The sequence below is a fragment of the Cuculus canorus genome, chromosome Z (genome assembly GCF_017976375.1).
Source record: "Cuculus canorus isolate bCucCan1 chromosome Z, bCucCan1.pri, whole genome shotgun sequence".
Classification (NCBI taxonomy): domain Eukaryota; kingdom Metazoa; phylum Chordata; class Aves; order Cuculiformes; family Cuculidae; genus Cuculus; species Cuculus canorus.
Genome location: NC_071441.1, coordinates 27,018,123 through 27,033,478, shown reverse-complemented (window position 1 = coordinate 27,033,478; position 15,356 = coordinate 27,018,123). Strand labels below are relative to the sequence as shown.

At 33.9% G+C, this 15,356-nt stretch overlaps 1 protein-coding gene across 1 annotated transcript in view; it reads right to left on the bottom strand.

Annotated features, from left to right (window-relative positions):
* Positions 1–7,787: 7,787 nt before the first annotated feature.
* The window catches only part of LOC128850374 (uncharacterized), a 23,417-nt gene continuing 15,848 nt past the window's right edge, over positions 7,788–15,356 (bottom strand). The window contains exons 6-14 of the mRNA XM_054054012.1: positions 14,801–14,881; positions 13,047–13,169; positions 12,303–12,395; positions 10,912–10,972; positions 10,325–10,473; positions 9,706–9,909; positions 9,145–9,311; positions 8,511–8,662; positions 7,788–7,852 (exon numbers count right to left, since the gene is read on the bottom strand). Coding sequence (XP_053909987.1) covers positions 7,788–7,852; positions 8,511–8,662; positions 9,145–9,311; positions 9,706–9,909; positions 10,325–10,473; positions 10,912–10,972; positions 12,303–12,395; positions 13,047–13,169; positions 14,801–14,881 — 1,095 coding nt within the window. The remainder of the gene's footprint in view (positions 7,853–8,510; positions 8,663–9,144; positions 9,312–9,705; positions 9,910–10,324; positions 10,474–10,911; positions 10,973–12,302; positions 12,396–13,046; positions 13,170–14,800; positions 14,882–15,356) is intronic.

Below are 15,356 nucleotides of genomic sequence, written 5' to 3'. Positions count from 1 at the left end.
GTGTGGGGCCCAGTACCGACCCCAGGGGAACTGCATTTGTGACAGGCTGCCAGCCTGAGTAAAAATGCTGGTCCTTTTAAACAGAAGTCTCTTCAGAATTGTTCTTCTCATTCAATTACTGCCTCAAAAAATACGGGCTCAAGGTCATGAACCAAAATTACACAAATTCTTCCTTTCCTTTGTCACTGGTATTACTGTTTCATATTCTGTGTAGCTGAAGTATACAGACTATGGCTTTTGTATGGAAAATGCGGGCTTGTATGGAAAATATTGAGAACCATAGCCTTCAGTTAGCAATTCCACCCTTTCTTCTTTCATTTTCAGATTAACAATATTATTTACATACTACATCACTTTTCCTTTGCTCTTAGAGTGCATTAGAAGGTTTTCCTTAGCTGACCACTACTGTTGTTTGTTTTCTAATTTTCTAACATAGTTGTGGCCTCCAAGTAACTAAAAAAATAAAAAAGCAAAATGCGACCTATTTTATTGACAAATAAATCAGACCCAAACACTAAAATTTCATTTGGAGGCCACCTGCTCCAGGAAGAAGTAAGCTACTGTCATTTATAGCATTCATCTTTGTTTCTACGTGGTAAACTGGACTGTCTAATTGTTGAAAAGGTGAAAGGCTGTCACATGAACAATCAGCCAAAACCTGGAGGACAAAATGAGAGGAAGTCAGGACTGAAGAGGAGGTCCCATTTCTTTTCTTGGACAAGGATCAGGTCTGGGGGAAATCTGTTTTGGAAAATGGCATCCAAGTGAAAGAGTGTGTTTTCAGTAATGATGGTAACTGTTTAGGTTGAGGTGATTTTTAGTTCAGGTACAGTGAGATACATTTCTCTGGGAGATGAACAGTTCTGCCACCAGGCAAAGGTATGTTTTTTGTGAAACACAACAGATGAAAACTGTCAGAAATTTGCCTTTAATGTTTTAAAAATTATAAATAAAGCCTGCACTGTCTGGAAAAACTTGTCTGAATTTTAGCAGGCAAAAATCATATTTTTTTTCAGATAGATGCAGTATAACACCGATACTAGTACACATGTCATAGGTAATCTTTTTTCTACTTATTCTTTTGCAAAAGGTGTGAGCACAGTGAAAAGCATACGTTAGCCTAAGGTTAAAGAAACCAGCCCTCTCTAAATTAAGACTCACCTTCCCTATATATTCTGTCAACCCAGCTGAATTTGCACCATGCTGTCACTGTCTTGCATTCCTATTGTGAAACCTCTCCTTTTTTTTTAATTATTATGATCCTTCAAAGCAAACTATATTTTTGTGTTGATGTTCAAGAATACTTTTTACATCTACTGAAATGAGCATAGTAAAAATAAATTTGTATGATGAGATTGCTATTTCCATTTTAGATAAAAGTTAGTTCAATTGCAGTTCTCACATGAGGGAGAAAGCAGGTGAGACTGAGAAGCGTTAATTTGAGATCTGCACATAGGAACACTGTTTTTATCTTACATATAACCTGCCCTGTTCTGAAGAGTGTCACATCTACAATGCTTCTCTGTGTTGTAATGATACCAAGAACATTACATTTTTGCTGGAACTGTGCTATCAAAAATAGATATAAAGTAATAACAGAGTTTTATCACTTTCTAAGATAATGAGAAAGCCATTACTAAGGTGGACAAGCTAATTGTCCTAGGAATTGATGCATTTCAAGTTGGGTGTCCTGGAGAGCTAAGAGGCAGCCCCTGAACACAACCTAGATCAAAAATCCATCTTCCAGGTTAGAATAGGGCAGAAACGTGCTGGTAAGATTCAAATGCAACGTTTAAATTCTTTCAGCTTTTTCTGCTAGCAAGAGAGCTAAATTATAAGTGCTATGCTATGGTTATGAGCCTATGAGTTCTTTGTACACAATTAATTAATAAATCATGTAACCAAAAAGTGAATTTGACTATTACCTGTATAAATTAATTGCAAAGTTTAAGTTTCGTGATTAAGCTAATGTAAAATGCAAATATGTTTGGGAACCAATACTTTTCTGGTTCTGAACATTTTTCTCCATAAAACTATATCATAATGCAAACTTTCAATAGTAGAAATATTTTTCAATTTTTTAAAAATCATCTTCCCTTCTGAGAGGACAGAGTTGTTTGGGTTTTGTTTTTTTTTTTTTTTTTTTTTTGGTCAATTTTTATGTCATTAACGCTTTGTGACTGTAACTGTCAGAGTTCTCCTGATCTGGTTTTAGGTAGAGTCCAGTTTTCTAAAGTCTAGTAAAAAGAGTATATGTTAAAATGGAAGATGACTCATGGTATTTGCCTCAGGAAAACAAACATTCCTTACCCTCTATTTTGAGGAGAACTTAGGAAATATCTTGATTATTTACTGATTTTAGGCAATTATCTGTGGAAATGGTGTTTCAGGGTAATACAAGATTGTTTTGATACTGACATATTCTGCTTTCTCCTTGCAGACTCAGTAATGATCAGCATAGTTTTGCTCCCAGATCTCCTACCTATATCTTGTGCTTTAGTTATCCTTCTTCCTGCTTCCACGCTGGCAAACAAGAGAGGCACATTTTAGATATGAACAGGTTTTGCCTTCATGATTCTCAAACTAGAAATTTTCAAAGGCATGAAAACCCCCCTCAGCTCTGTTTTATTCTAAGAAAATTCAAAATGTAATAAATTCCTAGTATTTGTTTCTGCAAACCTGTCCTGAATTAGGAAGGTCGGGTTCCTTCTAGAACAAGGAAAGAATATTTTTCTCAGGAAATCTGCTAAAGTCAACCCTACTGTTTCTTATTTTAACAAGTAGTTTGTAGCTTTGAATCACAAAATCTGCATAAAGCAACCTGTTAAACAAATATTCAGGCAGATTAAATTACCTATGCCTTTACATTTCAGCTGAGATGAAACAGCAGAACATTTTAATTCTGTTATTCAAAAGTATTTCAGAAAATGATTGAAGACAGATGTTTAGTTCTTATTTCTAATATAACACTGTTCACATTTCTTGTTACTCAGGATTCAACAGTTTTACTGTCTAGTTATGAAACATGAATGAGATCAATCGCTAGATCAATAGTCTCAGAGTTTTTCTGAAGATTATTATCATTGCTTTTGGAGAAAGGTACTGAGGTTGATTCTGTTCTTGTATAATTTACCATTAGTCAGGATATATATTTAACAAAATACTAATTGAACTTGCAAGAATAATTTTAGCAGGAATGTCTAAGGTACTTGCAGTCCTACATCCCATATAAACCAGATTACAGCCAAGTCTATTAATCACGATATGTACAATACCATGCAAAGACTTGGATGACAAGCTTTTGTATTTTTTGTTTCATTTTGAAATAATTTCAGAGGCATTTCTAATGCTCTAAGCATAAGCCACGAAAAAAAGCTACAAACTTATCAAATGATAATATAGTAAGTACCTGTGATGATGTCTTTTCATAGAATGAATCATAGAATGGTGTGGGTTGGAAGTGACCTTAAAGGTCATCTAATTCCAGCCTCCCTGCCATGGGCAGGGACACTAGCGGATATTAAATAAGGCATTTTAAGTTTTTAAGTGGTATTTATGGGAAGTTTCAGTATTCAGTTTAGAATAATGAGTTGAAAAACTTCACAGACTTCCTTCTTTTTTTTCTAATACACCAGTGTTTTATCTGGTTTATCTGATATTAGAATATCGACATATTAGACAACCCATATATCTACACATTCTGAGAGTTTTATCTTGCACTTTAGTGCTGATTTCTTACGTTGATTTTTCTTTCTCCAGGATAATTTTTTTTTTTTACCACAGACATCTAAATAAATATTCAATAATAAATTGATAAAATTTAATAAGAAATCAGCCAAATTTTACTTAAAAATAATCTAGTATTTTATGACCTAGATTAAATATTTCCATTCGCTTGCTTGTAGGTCAAAATATTAGATGTGCCAAATAAGATTTATTTTACACAAAAGTTTTCTCGTAGAGTACTTGACTTCTACAGCAAGGATTCTTCCCTAGTAAGATAAAAGCATTTTTAAATGAACTTCAGAATACTGTGATTTTTCTAAATTATTATTTATTCTTTCAGTATACTGACCTTTCATTTGATTATATATTTTTTTCATCATTTTTTGTTTGTTTACTTGTTTCTATGTACCACACGAATAGTAAAATAAAAAAATCAGGGACTTGCAATACTGCTGTAATGTATCATAAGCATCCTTTAGAAGGGAAAACAAGGAGTAAATTTATACAAGATAGAAACAGTCAGAATTTCTTGGATATAACGTTGGGGATTTTGTTGTGGTTTGTGTTTTTTTTTTAATTTTTATCGGCTGAGATGATCCAAATATTCTCTTTTCAGCTTTGATATTTTAGTCTTCATTTTGGTTTTATTTAAAGTAAAATTAATTTTTTTCATGTGCAAAAGTGCAATAAAATGCATTAGTCCCTTCCAAACCAGGATTTTTTTTGGGAGCTTACAAGGGAGAAAGACTGAGTTTCTTTTCAGCTTTAAAAGAAAAATAAAGTATGAAAGTATAACAGCTACTGAAAAGTACCCCAAACAACTAGTAATCAATTCTTTAAGACATTAGAAAGCAAAAATAACTGTGTTTACTAGAACTTATATTTTTCACTTCTTTCAATAAGATCTAGATATGTTGACTGTCTCAGTCAGAGACTTGTTTCTGCAGATGTAGCTTCAGAAATGCAATTAAATATCTGGCCCAAGTGGAGGAGAAGCAAATTATCAATTCAGTGATACCATATAGTACACTTTTTACTTGCTTATCTTGGTTAGTATATCCTTTACTTGAATGATTCTTATAAAAATCAAATGGACTTTGTTTTCTTATTCTTATTTTTGACATGTATGGTGTATTGGTTAATTTAATTAATTTTAAAGCATGTAATAGCTGCTAGTTTAAATCTTTTTTTTCTGAATAATTTTAATTATATTTCTTAATAATTTTAATAGATTTAATTCTTAGTCTTAATATTGACATTAACAGTAAGTAAAAATCAATTACCTAGTAAAGACATCAATACTTTTCTATCTGTTGCAGCACCAAAAAAAAAAAAAAAATATATATAAAAACTAGTAACTAAAAAAACTGGCTATTAAGCCATGGAATTGCTTCAGTAAACTTACATAGACATGAGATTAACTGAAGGCAGGAGCTGCAATTTAAGCTTTAGAACAATGTTAAAAAAATAAGGAGAATTTTGTTAAACATTCTTCACAAACCTTTACACAATCTTTTCAGGTGGGGAAGTGTGTGAATACTTAATAAAGTTAACCAATAAGTTTAACAAAGTTATTTCTTTTTGGACAGTTTATTTTATTTTCCACTCTTACATGTAAAATATTCAATTATTTTAGGCTAGACAGGACGATAGCTGCACTACAGTTCAAAAATCCCCTTTGACCTATTACAGAACTCTGTTTTTTAAAATGATTTCTTATTTTAAAGCTGATTTATACTGTCCTTATTTGTCACACCACCAAATACATAAAAATTCTAACTGCGGTAGAAAATCAGTTGGGTTGGAAGGGACCTTAATGAGGTGGTCTATGTGTACATCATGCTAGTAGTTTGTATACAGGTTTCACTAATATTCAGTTTTCTTCTCTCCCTGCGATGGACTGGAACTGGTCCAGTTCTATCCGATGCTAGGACTGATCATCAATGGTCGTGCAACCTGGATTGGTATTTTCATCACTAAACACTCACAATCACCCTCTTCTTTACCTATTCTAGTTGTTTTTCTCTTGAGCATCATCATCATAATGCATCTATATTTTAATGACATCTATGTTCTTGTTTCTTTTCTCTTGCATTCACTTTCAATGGTCTTACTGCAGAAAAGTGAACTAACAGCTCAATTGAAATAGGCCGTAAATACAATAAGGACACTCAGAAGCAGACATTGTGTTCCCAGCAGTCTGTATTTATAATACCCTTAACAATTTGTTTGCACAAAAGCACTGTCATAGAGGTAAGATTCATCTGTAGACAGTGTTCTTTATGGATAGGTAATTCAAATTTAGAAGCAGCACATAATGAACAGACATGCAATAAAAATTAAAGGTTAGGGATGTTACCTTCTGAATGCCAGGTCAGGGCTGCAGTAAAACTTATTTTCAGCTTAGCATATGGGCAGTACTATTAGGGACTTAACTCAGTTGAGTAATGCAAACAAATCACGCATAGCCTCAGGTACTTATGTCTAGCAGTTGAAAAAATCCCCAGCCCTAAGAGTGCACATTTAATATCTAAATTTGCAACTTACATTTTCTTTCAGGAACTTAGTATTATTGTCTTCAACAACCATTTGCTAAAGACAACAAGTGGTTGCTTTCAGCAACAATGACCACTATCTTTGCCTTCATGTGTTCTTTGATTGACTAGAAATACAATTTTTTCAATCTCATTTTTTATTGAAGAAAAAAAAAACCAGAGGCTGAAGAGTTAAAGGGCTTAGTATGGAACAAGAGACAGCCCTTTAAAATAAGCACTGAGTCTTAAGGTGGGACAGCATGAAGTGAATTGTAGAGACTTATGTTTCATTGAGGAAAATTACCATTTGGAGTCATTTCTCTCCAGATATTTCTTGGACGTTAGATGCCCCATTTTAGACATCAAAAGCTTGGTAAGATGCATCTTTTCCACTTGCAAGCAGATCTATAGTTGTTTGATTCAGACATCTTTGTTCAGGCAGACTCTTTCAGGTTATTATAAAGCTGGCTTTTGTGGTGTTGTTTTTGATTTTTTTTAAGATGCCTTAGGAATATTTCTTACAAGGTATAAAATTTTGAAATCACTTCAATGTATGCATAACATTTCTCATATATCGTGAACCATGGACTATTAATTCTTCCAATTCATTTTCCACACCAGTGATACTGCAGAAAGTACTTCCCTGTTTACATCTTTCTCTCCGATGTCTGTCTCCAACACAGGAACTTTTTCCAGTGTCAGTATCTCTCTCTGTTTTCCTTTGTTCTTTGGCAAACTTAAAGCAAAACAAAACTGCAACAAATAGTACAGTTAATAATTACATAAATAGTTTACAGTTTGTGCTCATTACTTACCCATGAGGATTTTATGTGAATTAATTTGAGATGATAGTTGTGAGGTTAAAGTATGCATAGGGGAGATAATGATTCCAGGCAGTTCTGGTGCTATTCACTTTGAGATCCAACAACAGTAATATAATAAATTAACTATTGCACTCTGGCTTTTGTTGCATCATGAAAGCACATGTCCAGGTCACTTTCAACAGAGAAAACTCAATTCAAACAGTTATTTCTTTCAGTTGTTTACTGTGATGTAAATGCAGATTAGACAATATTTCATCGAAACCTACTACCAAACAGGAAATCTGTGCATCCAAAATCTTAGATATATGAAGACATTAACATATATTTACTAGTTGCAGGCATCCAGGGCCATCAAGATGTGTAAAAATATTTGTATGTGAATAGTAAAATGGATATAGAAATGTAAAAATAAAACATGGGAACCTATTCATATACAGAAGGGTAACACCAAATATTTCAACATTTAGCAAAGCTAATGTAAGTGTGCTTAGGAGCTACAGGCATATAAATGCACATTTCTGTACATAATTTCTGCTGAGATTTGTATTTTGGAAAAAAATGCATATACAGACATCAAATGATATAAGCCAGAGCAAATCTCAAATCCCTTAAAAAATAGTTATGAAAAGGAGACTATTTTTAATACCTTTGTTTTACAACCACGTGGGATGATACATTGTAAATTTATTACCTTGGTGTTGGTTTAAACTTCTGCAAGAGCTCCTCTGGATGGTGGCACTGTCTCCTCAGATAATGTTGCAGGATCTTCTGGAGAGTTCCATGAGTTATATAGTTACGTGTAATAAAAGTACAGCACAGTAAACATTGTAAATTAGAAATAGTAATTGTCTCAAACAGAAGTCCACAACTACCTTTCTGTCCTGCCTAAACTACCAAAAAGTCCTATTATATTGCAGAGTCATAGAAAAAGCAAGCCAAATATTTCACAAAAGTTTTCTAGTAGTCCTCTCAGATGAGCACAATGTGTTACATTCATTCAATGGATATTTTAAAGTTTTCTTCAAAAGGCTCTACTTCCTTCCAAATTCTCCATTTGCTGCTGTATTCAGTGCATGGCTGCTAAATCTGGGGGGATTCTGGGTGTGTTTACCTTGGACATCCACTGAGATATTTAAACAAAATATACAAAAGACACCTAATTTTCAAAATGACAGATAAACAAAAGAGGAGATGAACAGTGGGGTAAATGTGGAAACTGTGTGCCTACAAGCTATGACCCAGTATTAAAATACACATAGTAATTCATTAAAATGCATGTAACTGAAGTTGTTTCATTGGATACCTTATGACACGGCAGTAGCATGCTTCTAAGTGCCTTTTACTGCTTTCCTATGTTTCCTTATATTCAAAAGTGCATTGACTGAGGATAATTAGGCTACTCTGACTTGGCAAGAGGATTTCTCACCTGTCAAGGCTACATAAAGACAATCCCTTTCAATCCAATTGGGGATTTCCCCTGTCTGGATACAATCAAACACAATTTTCTCAGTTTCAACATATTCTAATTCAGACTTCGCATTCCCAAGATTTCTGAAAAGCTGCATTGAGATCTGTGTCCTGTCATGGGAAAAAAACCAAACCAAAACAAAACAAACAAAAGAGCAGTGTGTGCAAGGAACTGGTTACTTAAATAAGTAAAAGAAAAGAAAAAGATGCAATTACCTGGAATATGAGGAAGAAATATTTGCTAAACACATAAGAAGAAAAAGATGCTGATGTTGTAGCACAGGCTTGCCAAACAAGCTAATTTCAGTATAATTTACAATACACGGGATAAAGCTTGCATAAGCCAGGTAAGCTAAAATATTTTCCTGCTTTTTGTAGCTCGTGTTTCTAAGTTCCTTGATTTCTTCCTCAATATAAATGTAGACTCTATTTTCTTCCCCCCCTCCCCTATCTATATCTGGAAATTATAATAGTATTCTTTAAAATGTACTTGGTCTCTCAAGACAACTCATTGTTTTTCTGTACAATTTCTGTCTCTGCTTTATTAACTATCCAGTATACCTTTTTTCTGCTTTATTAACTACCCAATATACCTTTTTTCATCCATAGGCTCCTTTCCATTAAATACTTCATATGACAGAATATCAGCTTGAGCAATATTAAAGACTTCTTTCCAATCAGCCTTTTCATCCTCGTTCTTCCTCATAAGCTGACTGATGTACTGTTGTGCTTCAGGGACATCACAATATATGGTGTGGACCTACAATGAACCAAAAATTAGATCATATTTTCTGTAACGCTGGCACACCTATTATGTAATTTGTGTAGTTCACCTGATCAGAGGGATAGAAATCCATGTTTTTTTCCATCATGCTATTCTTACACTTTACTAGTTCATGTTTTAAAACAAGGCCAGTTAAGGAGTGTGCAAGTTGGCCTCATCAGTTTTCTATAAGCTGACTTTCAGCGTTCATATTTCTTTATTCCCATGCATCATTCTGAAAATCTTACCTTTAAATCAACATATGTAAAACATCTTTTCCATATTATAGGACAATAACAATAATAAATTAAAACACACTGTTTTTCCATTTTGAAGTTTTTAGAAAACCCAATATAATAATTTTCCATCTTTGCAGTAAATGAGTTCTTACCTTCTTGATGAGAGTTTTCATGAATTCTAGTACTGCAATTTGAGGCTTCATTGCCTTGTTGTATCTTCTTTCACTCCATAGGATCTCAGTGACTTCTCTCTCTCGTTTCTGTAAAGACAGCTGTATCATTTGCAAGATGGTGCATGCTTGCCAAAAATATCCCTTTTCCATTGACCATTCAGGCTCCTCTTCTTCATTAGCTACCTGTGGGGCCACAAAGATAACTCTTATACATTAAGCCAGGTTATAGATTTCCATTCAATTCACATGAAATCGCCATGATTTTAATGAGCAAGGTAGAGTAAAAATGCAGAAAAGAAAAAGGATATAGTTTTTATAATCCAAAGAAGTAGATCTTTAATAGGTTTGTTAGCAAAGTTTATTCTATCCTATATTATAATCACTGTAGCAATAGTGTTCTCTCACTGATCACAGAAGGATGTGTTTTAATCATTCATCACCAATGTATCATTCTCAAGCCATGTATATAGTTGTACAGTTTTTACTGTCAGTGAGTGCCATGGTTTACTTCAGCCTTCACTCGAGTTGGCCTGATTACCTTTGAAACACCTGCAATAATCATAAAGAGAACCATTTACATTTCCATTTTTGTGCTCACTTGTTCTGTTTTTAATTGTAAAATCACTGACACATCTTCTTTTTCTCTTTCTGTTTTTTCAGACTTTTGCTGAAGCTTTTTTATCTGGAAATTCACGAGGCTATGCATTCTTTTCACGTATAGACTGATGTTGTGAAGTTCCTGCAAAGCTAAATTGAAAACAATAAGAAACAGGTAAGAGCAACTTAAGCATTTCTAATATGCAGTTCCAAGAATATTGTCTAGGTAGGCAAAATTATCTCCCTGTAGATTTTAACTAACTAATAGTAATGAAGAGTTTCATGTATTTACTAAACTCAAATAATTTTAAAGGATCTGTGCTTTGTTTTGTTTTGAAATTCAAAATAGAATGCTACAAGTGCTGAAATAAATGTACTCAAAAATCATTGCTGACTATAATAAGCCAGTTATGCTAATGAGTTTGAAGTCATGACAGGTATCATTTGTAGCTTATTATTCCACCTGTGACACATTACTGCAATAGAAAGGATTATACTGATTTCAGCCTGTGTGCAACTCAGTATAAACAGATAAGCAAAGAGGAAAGAAAATAGCAAGAAACTGTGGCTGAAATAAAAAAAACTCACTCAGTGTGTGCTGTGTATAAAGATAATCTATGTTTTTATGCAAATTTTTTTGAATCCAGACCTGCAAGACAAAAAAAAGGAAGATAACAGGAAATTAATATTACCAGTTTTCATTAATTTTTCTTGGAACGAGTAGTCAATGATAGTGAATTAATGTCGCTGTTTATAGGCACAGACTAGTGAAATGGAATGTTGTGTAGTAATTTGCTGTTACTAGAAAAGAAAGTGTAGAAATAAACCAGAGACTGTTCAGACTCTAATGTTTTCACAAGAGACTGTACCAAGATGTCCTATGCTTTTATTTTCTTCAGCATTTGTCCACATAGTGAAAGATAAGACAAAAAATTATAGAGACTCGGGAAACAGCTAAAGAACAAAAGCTTTGGAAGCACAGTCCTAAGGCAGCCCTGAAGAAATAGTTGTGTGATTCAAATCTTGCAAGCATTATTTGGTCTAATAGAAGATATTCCTTCTTTCTACAAACCTTAGAGCATTGTAAAGACTGATTTTTCAAAGTTTATCATTCAGGAATAGGGCATTATGGTGATAAACATTACTGAAAATGTTTGAAAAGAGAAAACCTTAATTTCAAATGCTGATGCTGTGCAAAATTTAATGAAAAGGTGATGCTACCTCATTCAAATTAAATGAAACCCTCAAACAACTCCCCAAAAACCTCAAACCCACCTCCCACCCCAAAAGCATAAATGTCTTTGCTGCGACTTTCATTCCAATATCCTTCAGGAATCTGCATCCAGTTTCATAGACGCAAAAAAGAATCTGGTTTGAGACTCTCCACCCCACCACAACGTTAGCTAAGATCTCCCTAAATACAGGTCTTGCAGTAATACAATGAATATTTTCTGTTAAAAAGCATGGTTGAATTTCATGTATTTACTAACAAACTCAGCAGCCATTTCAGGTCTTTAGTGAACTGAAGTTGAATTATCACAGAGTAATCTCGAAAACCCAGAGAATTTTAAGTGCAACTCTTTTTCCTGGGAACTACCAAGTGAGGAAGTTTTGCTGCTACATCAACCAGTTGCACTGCAGTGTTGTAGTAGCCAATGTATCAATTCTAAGAAAATGATGGAATGGTAAATGAGAGAGAAAAATCACGATCTAATATTTTTTATTGAAAGAATAATACAGTATGACGAAAAATGCATGTCATCTTTATTGGTGCTTAAAGACTGAAAATCTACTTGCATGTTCTGAAAAAAAAAGAAGGCAGGTGCAGAGCAGTTCAGTCTTAGCTGATTTAGATGTATGTATCTAAGGACAGACAGTGTTGTTTCCATGTCCTCTAGGTTCTGGTAAATAACACACATTGGAAATGGTAATAAGAACATTGTAAATTCAAAACCAGAACCCAAACTAGCTTTGTCTACCTTTTCTTCTTCCCATTGTTCTGTTTGTTGCTGCATTTGGTGAAGGAGATCGTCTTTCTCTTGGATCAGTTGTTTGTTTCTTTCCCTCAGGCTCTGAAGATAGTAGAATAGGGTAAAAGTGATTACAACATCTATACCAGTGTTTCAGTTTTCAAGAAGACTTATAGTTTTGTGGGTTTCTTTTCAGGTTTACACACGTTGAGAAGTCATAATATTTGGACCAGGCTTCTAAGTCCTAGTGATCTTGCACAAAAATAATAAAAATTGACTGCTTTACAATGACTGCTTGCATTCAGAGGCGGTCTGCTTCTAAAGACCCTTCCTAAAGGAGGGAACATGCTGAACCTTTTCCTCAGTAGTGGAATAAAAGGAGAAAAAGGGTAAACCTTGTTTGTTCATCACCAGAAAAACATTGCACTTCCTATATATTCTGTGAATATCTTTATACTTTACTTTTTCATAAAAACAAAGCTCCAAGCATGTAAGCACAGGCAATATAAGAGAATTCCACACTGCATTTACTTCAGGGGCTTGAAGATGCAATTGTTTTGGAAACATATTATCTAAGACTTTATTTGTTCCCAGAAGGACACAGTCATAGTTTTGCATTAATTTCACAAACTACGGGTCTCCATTTGACTGTCTGTCTCTAAGAAGAAATTATTACTTATACAGCCTGCTCCTGCAGCCTCTGGAAGTACCTGTCATGCTTGCCCTCTTTTAAAAGCTGTACTTCTTGATTACCTTAATTGTATCTTGCTGGTGTGTATTGCTCTTGTTCATCAGCTCTCGGTAAGCTTCCAACTGGCATTTGAAACTTCTCATTTTCTCACTATAATGTTTCTTTATAGCTGTTATTCTCTGCTCCTGAATTGCAAAAGATTGTTGAGAAAAAGAATAGTCAGTGAAACCATGAAAGTCAAGCATGATAAAGAGAACAGTTTCCACAAGAGGTAATGCTTGGTTCTCTTTCTTCCAGACTTTTTAATTGTCCGCAAAAATTTCTCACAGAAGGTTTGTTTTCTTGTCCTGCCGCAGATTTTGAGCAACACTTAATGCTAAAGTAAACCTTTCTGTGTTTTTCTGTAGGAGTCAAAATCAAAGCCTTCAAAAGAGCAGATCAGAATCAATTCTTCCTAAGCTAAGAAATAGCTAAGAAATTTTTAAAAAATAAATTTTTGCTCAAAAAACAAAAGCTTGGAAGTAAAAGACATAAGTAGCACAAACAGGTAGCATCTAAATAAGGCAATAACATTTTATGGAAATACAACTAAATGAGAAACTTTAAAAAAACCACAGATACTTCCAGCATTTCTAGGAATTATTTTACTTCTGATATTTGAATTAATAACACATTAAAGTGGCCAAAACGAGAGAGGCTCTGTGAAGAAAGGTCATTCCAGTCTCTGCCCCCACCTATGCCCAGTGGACAATTGTCTCTTACTAAGCATCTGTGTTCTTACCGTTTCTCTATTTCTCTTCTTCTAGTGATCTACAGAGTCAATTGAAATTGTAAGGTGCTACAGCAGAAGGGTTGTATTCTTACAAAAGCAGAGAAATGGATATACACAGGTATTATAATGATTGTGCAGGTATTCTGAGAATAAGATGAAGTACTGTTCCCTACCAAAAAATATCAAGCCTTTGTAGATTACATACAGGGACTCTCTCAAGTTTGCTTGATAGTGTTAAGAATTTGGTTACTTCCCCCCGGAGGTTCCAAAGGAATTTCTGAATCTCTTCTCTCTTTTCACCCAGAATAAACTTTAATTGTATGGAAAACATAAATGTGCACAGGAACTAAGCCCCTGTTTTACTCTGGACCAGAAAAGGAGAATGATGTGATAAATCAGCAAAAAGATGAAGCCACAGCTGCAAGAAAAGGTTTCAGAACATTTTAGCCAAAGATGATGTGGGTGATTTCATACTTTAGGAGAATTACTGACTAATGAAATGCAGAAATGCTTCCACTAAGGGAAGAGAGAAACTGCAGGATTATGATCACAGGACTGGTACCCATGGATCCTCATTATAAATTTGAAAGGATTTAGAAGGAGAGGGATTCTGCTATTCCATAAGCCATACTGGAAAAATAATAAAGTACCCACAGAGAAGAGGCCATAAAACTTTCCATTTCGGAAATGAGGGAAAGTAGTACGGCTTGTTATAACCCCTTACAATAAAATCATTCTTGAGAGGCACAACCTAAACATGAATATTCTAATCATGGTGTCCATTGTTAAAGGGAGATAGCCTTTAACCAAAAAAGTCAGTTACAAATAAAGTTTAGAAAAATCTCTACAAATGTCGTAGACAAAAATTAACACCAGATTTCACAATATTGTAAGATCAAATAGACTTAAAGATACACTGACATTAGTTCTGGAGACTTAGAATGGGTCCCCAAATGCATATCTCATTATGTAAATTTTATCCCTCTGTATCATTTTGACTAATGGTATAACCCAACAATAATGCTAATGTTCTGGAATATTTACCTGTTTTTTTTTCCTTATGTTGTCTAGTTGTCTGATTACCCTCATGTGGTTTTTTTTCATTTGCTGCATGTCTTTTACAATCTGTAGAGGATAAAGGAAATTATTCAGCTCAGAACACTAGCAAATCCAGTTGCAATGCACCATCAAAAAGTTTTGAGATACATTTCTCAAAATGACAAGTACAGTACAGTGAAAACAAGAAAATGGCTAACAGGACTGCAGGTCAAAGCTTTTAGGCTTCAATTACTAGAAAATATGTTATATTATTAAATGAAAATATGCACATAACTTGAAATAGATTTTTATTTCTAATCCTAGTATTTCATCTCCACCTCTTTTGTAGTAGTAGTAATCATTATAGTCATTATAATTATTCTAAAGTTCTTGAAAAAGAAAAACAGGATTTTGAAGCTTGCTGTTGGTAAAAAAAATATATCTAGAAAAAAGATAAACTGGAGCAGACTGCATTTTTGCATTTAAAAATTAAACAACACAAATTGATTACAGACTACATTATTTTGCATTTGATTAAAATAAAAACCTGCAAAACTGATAT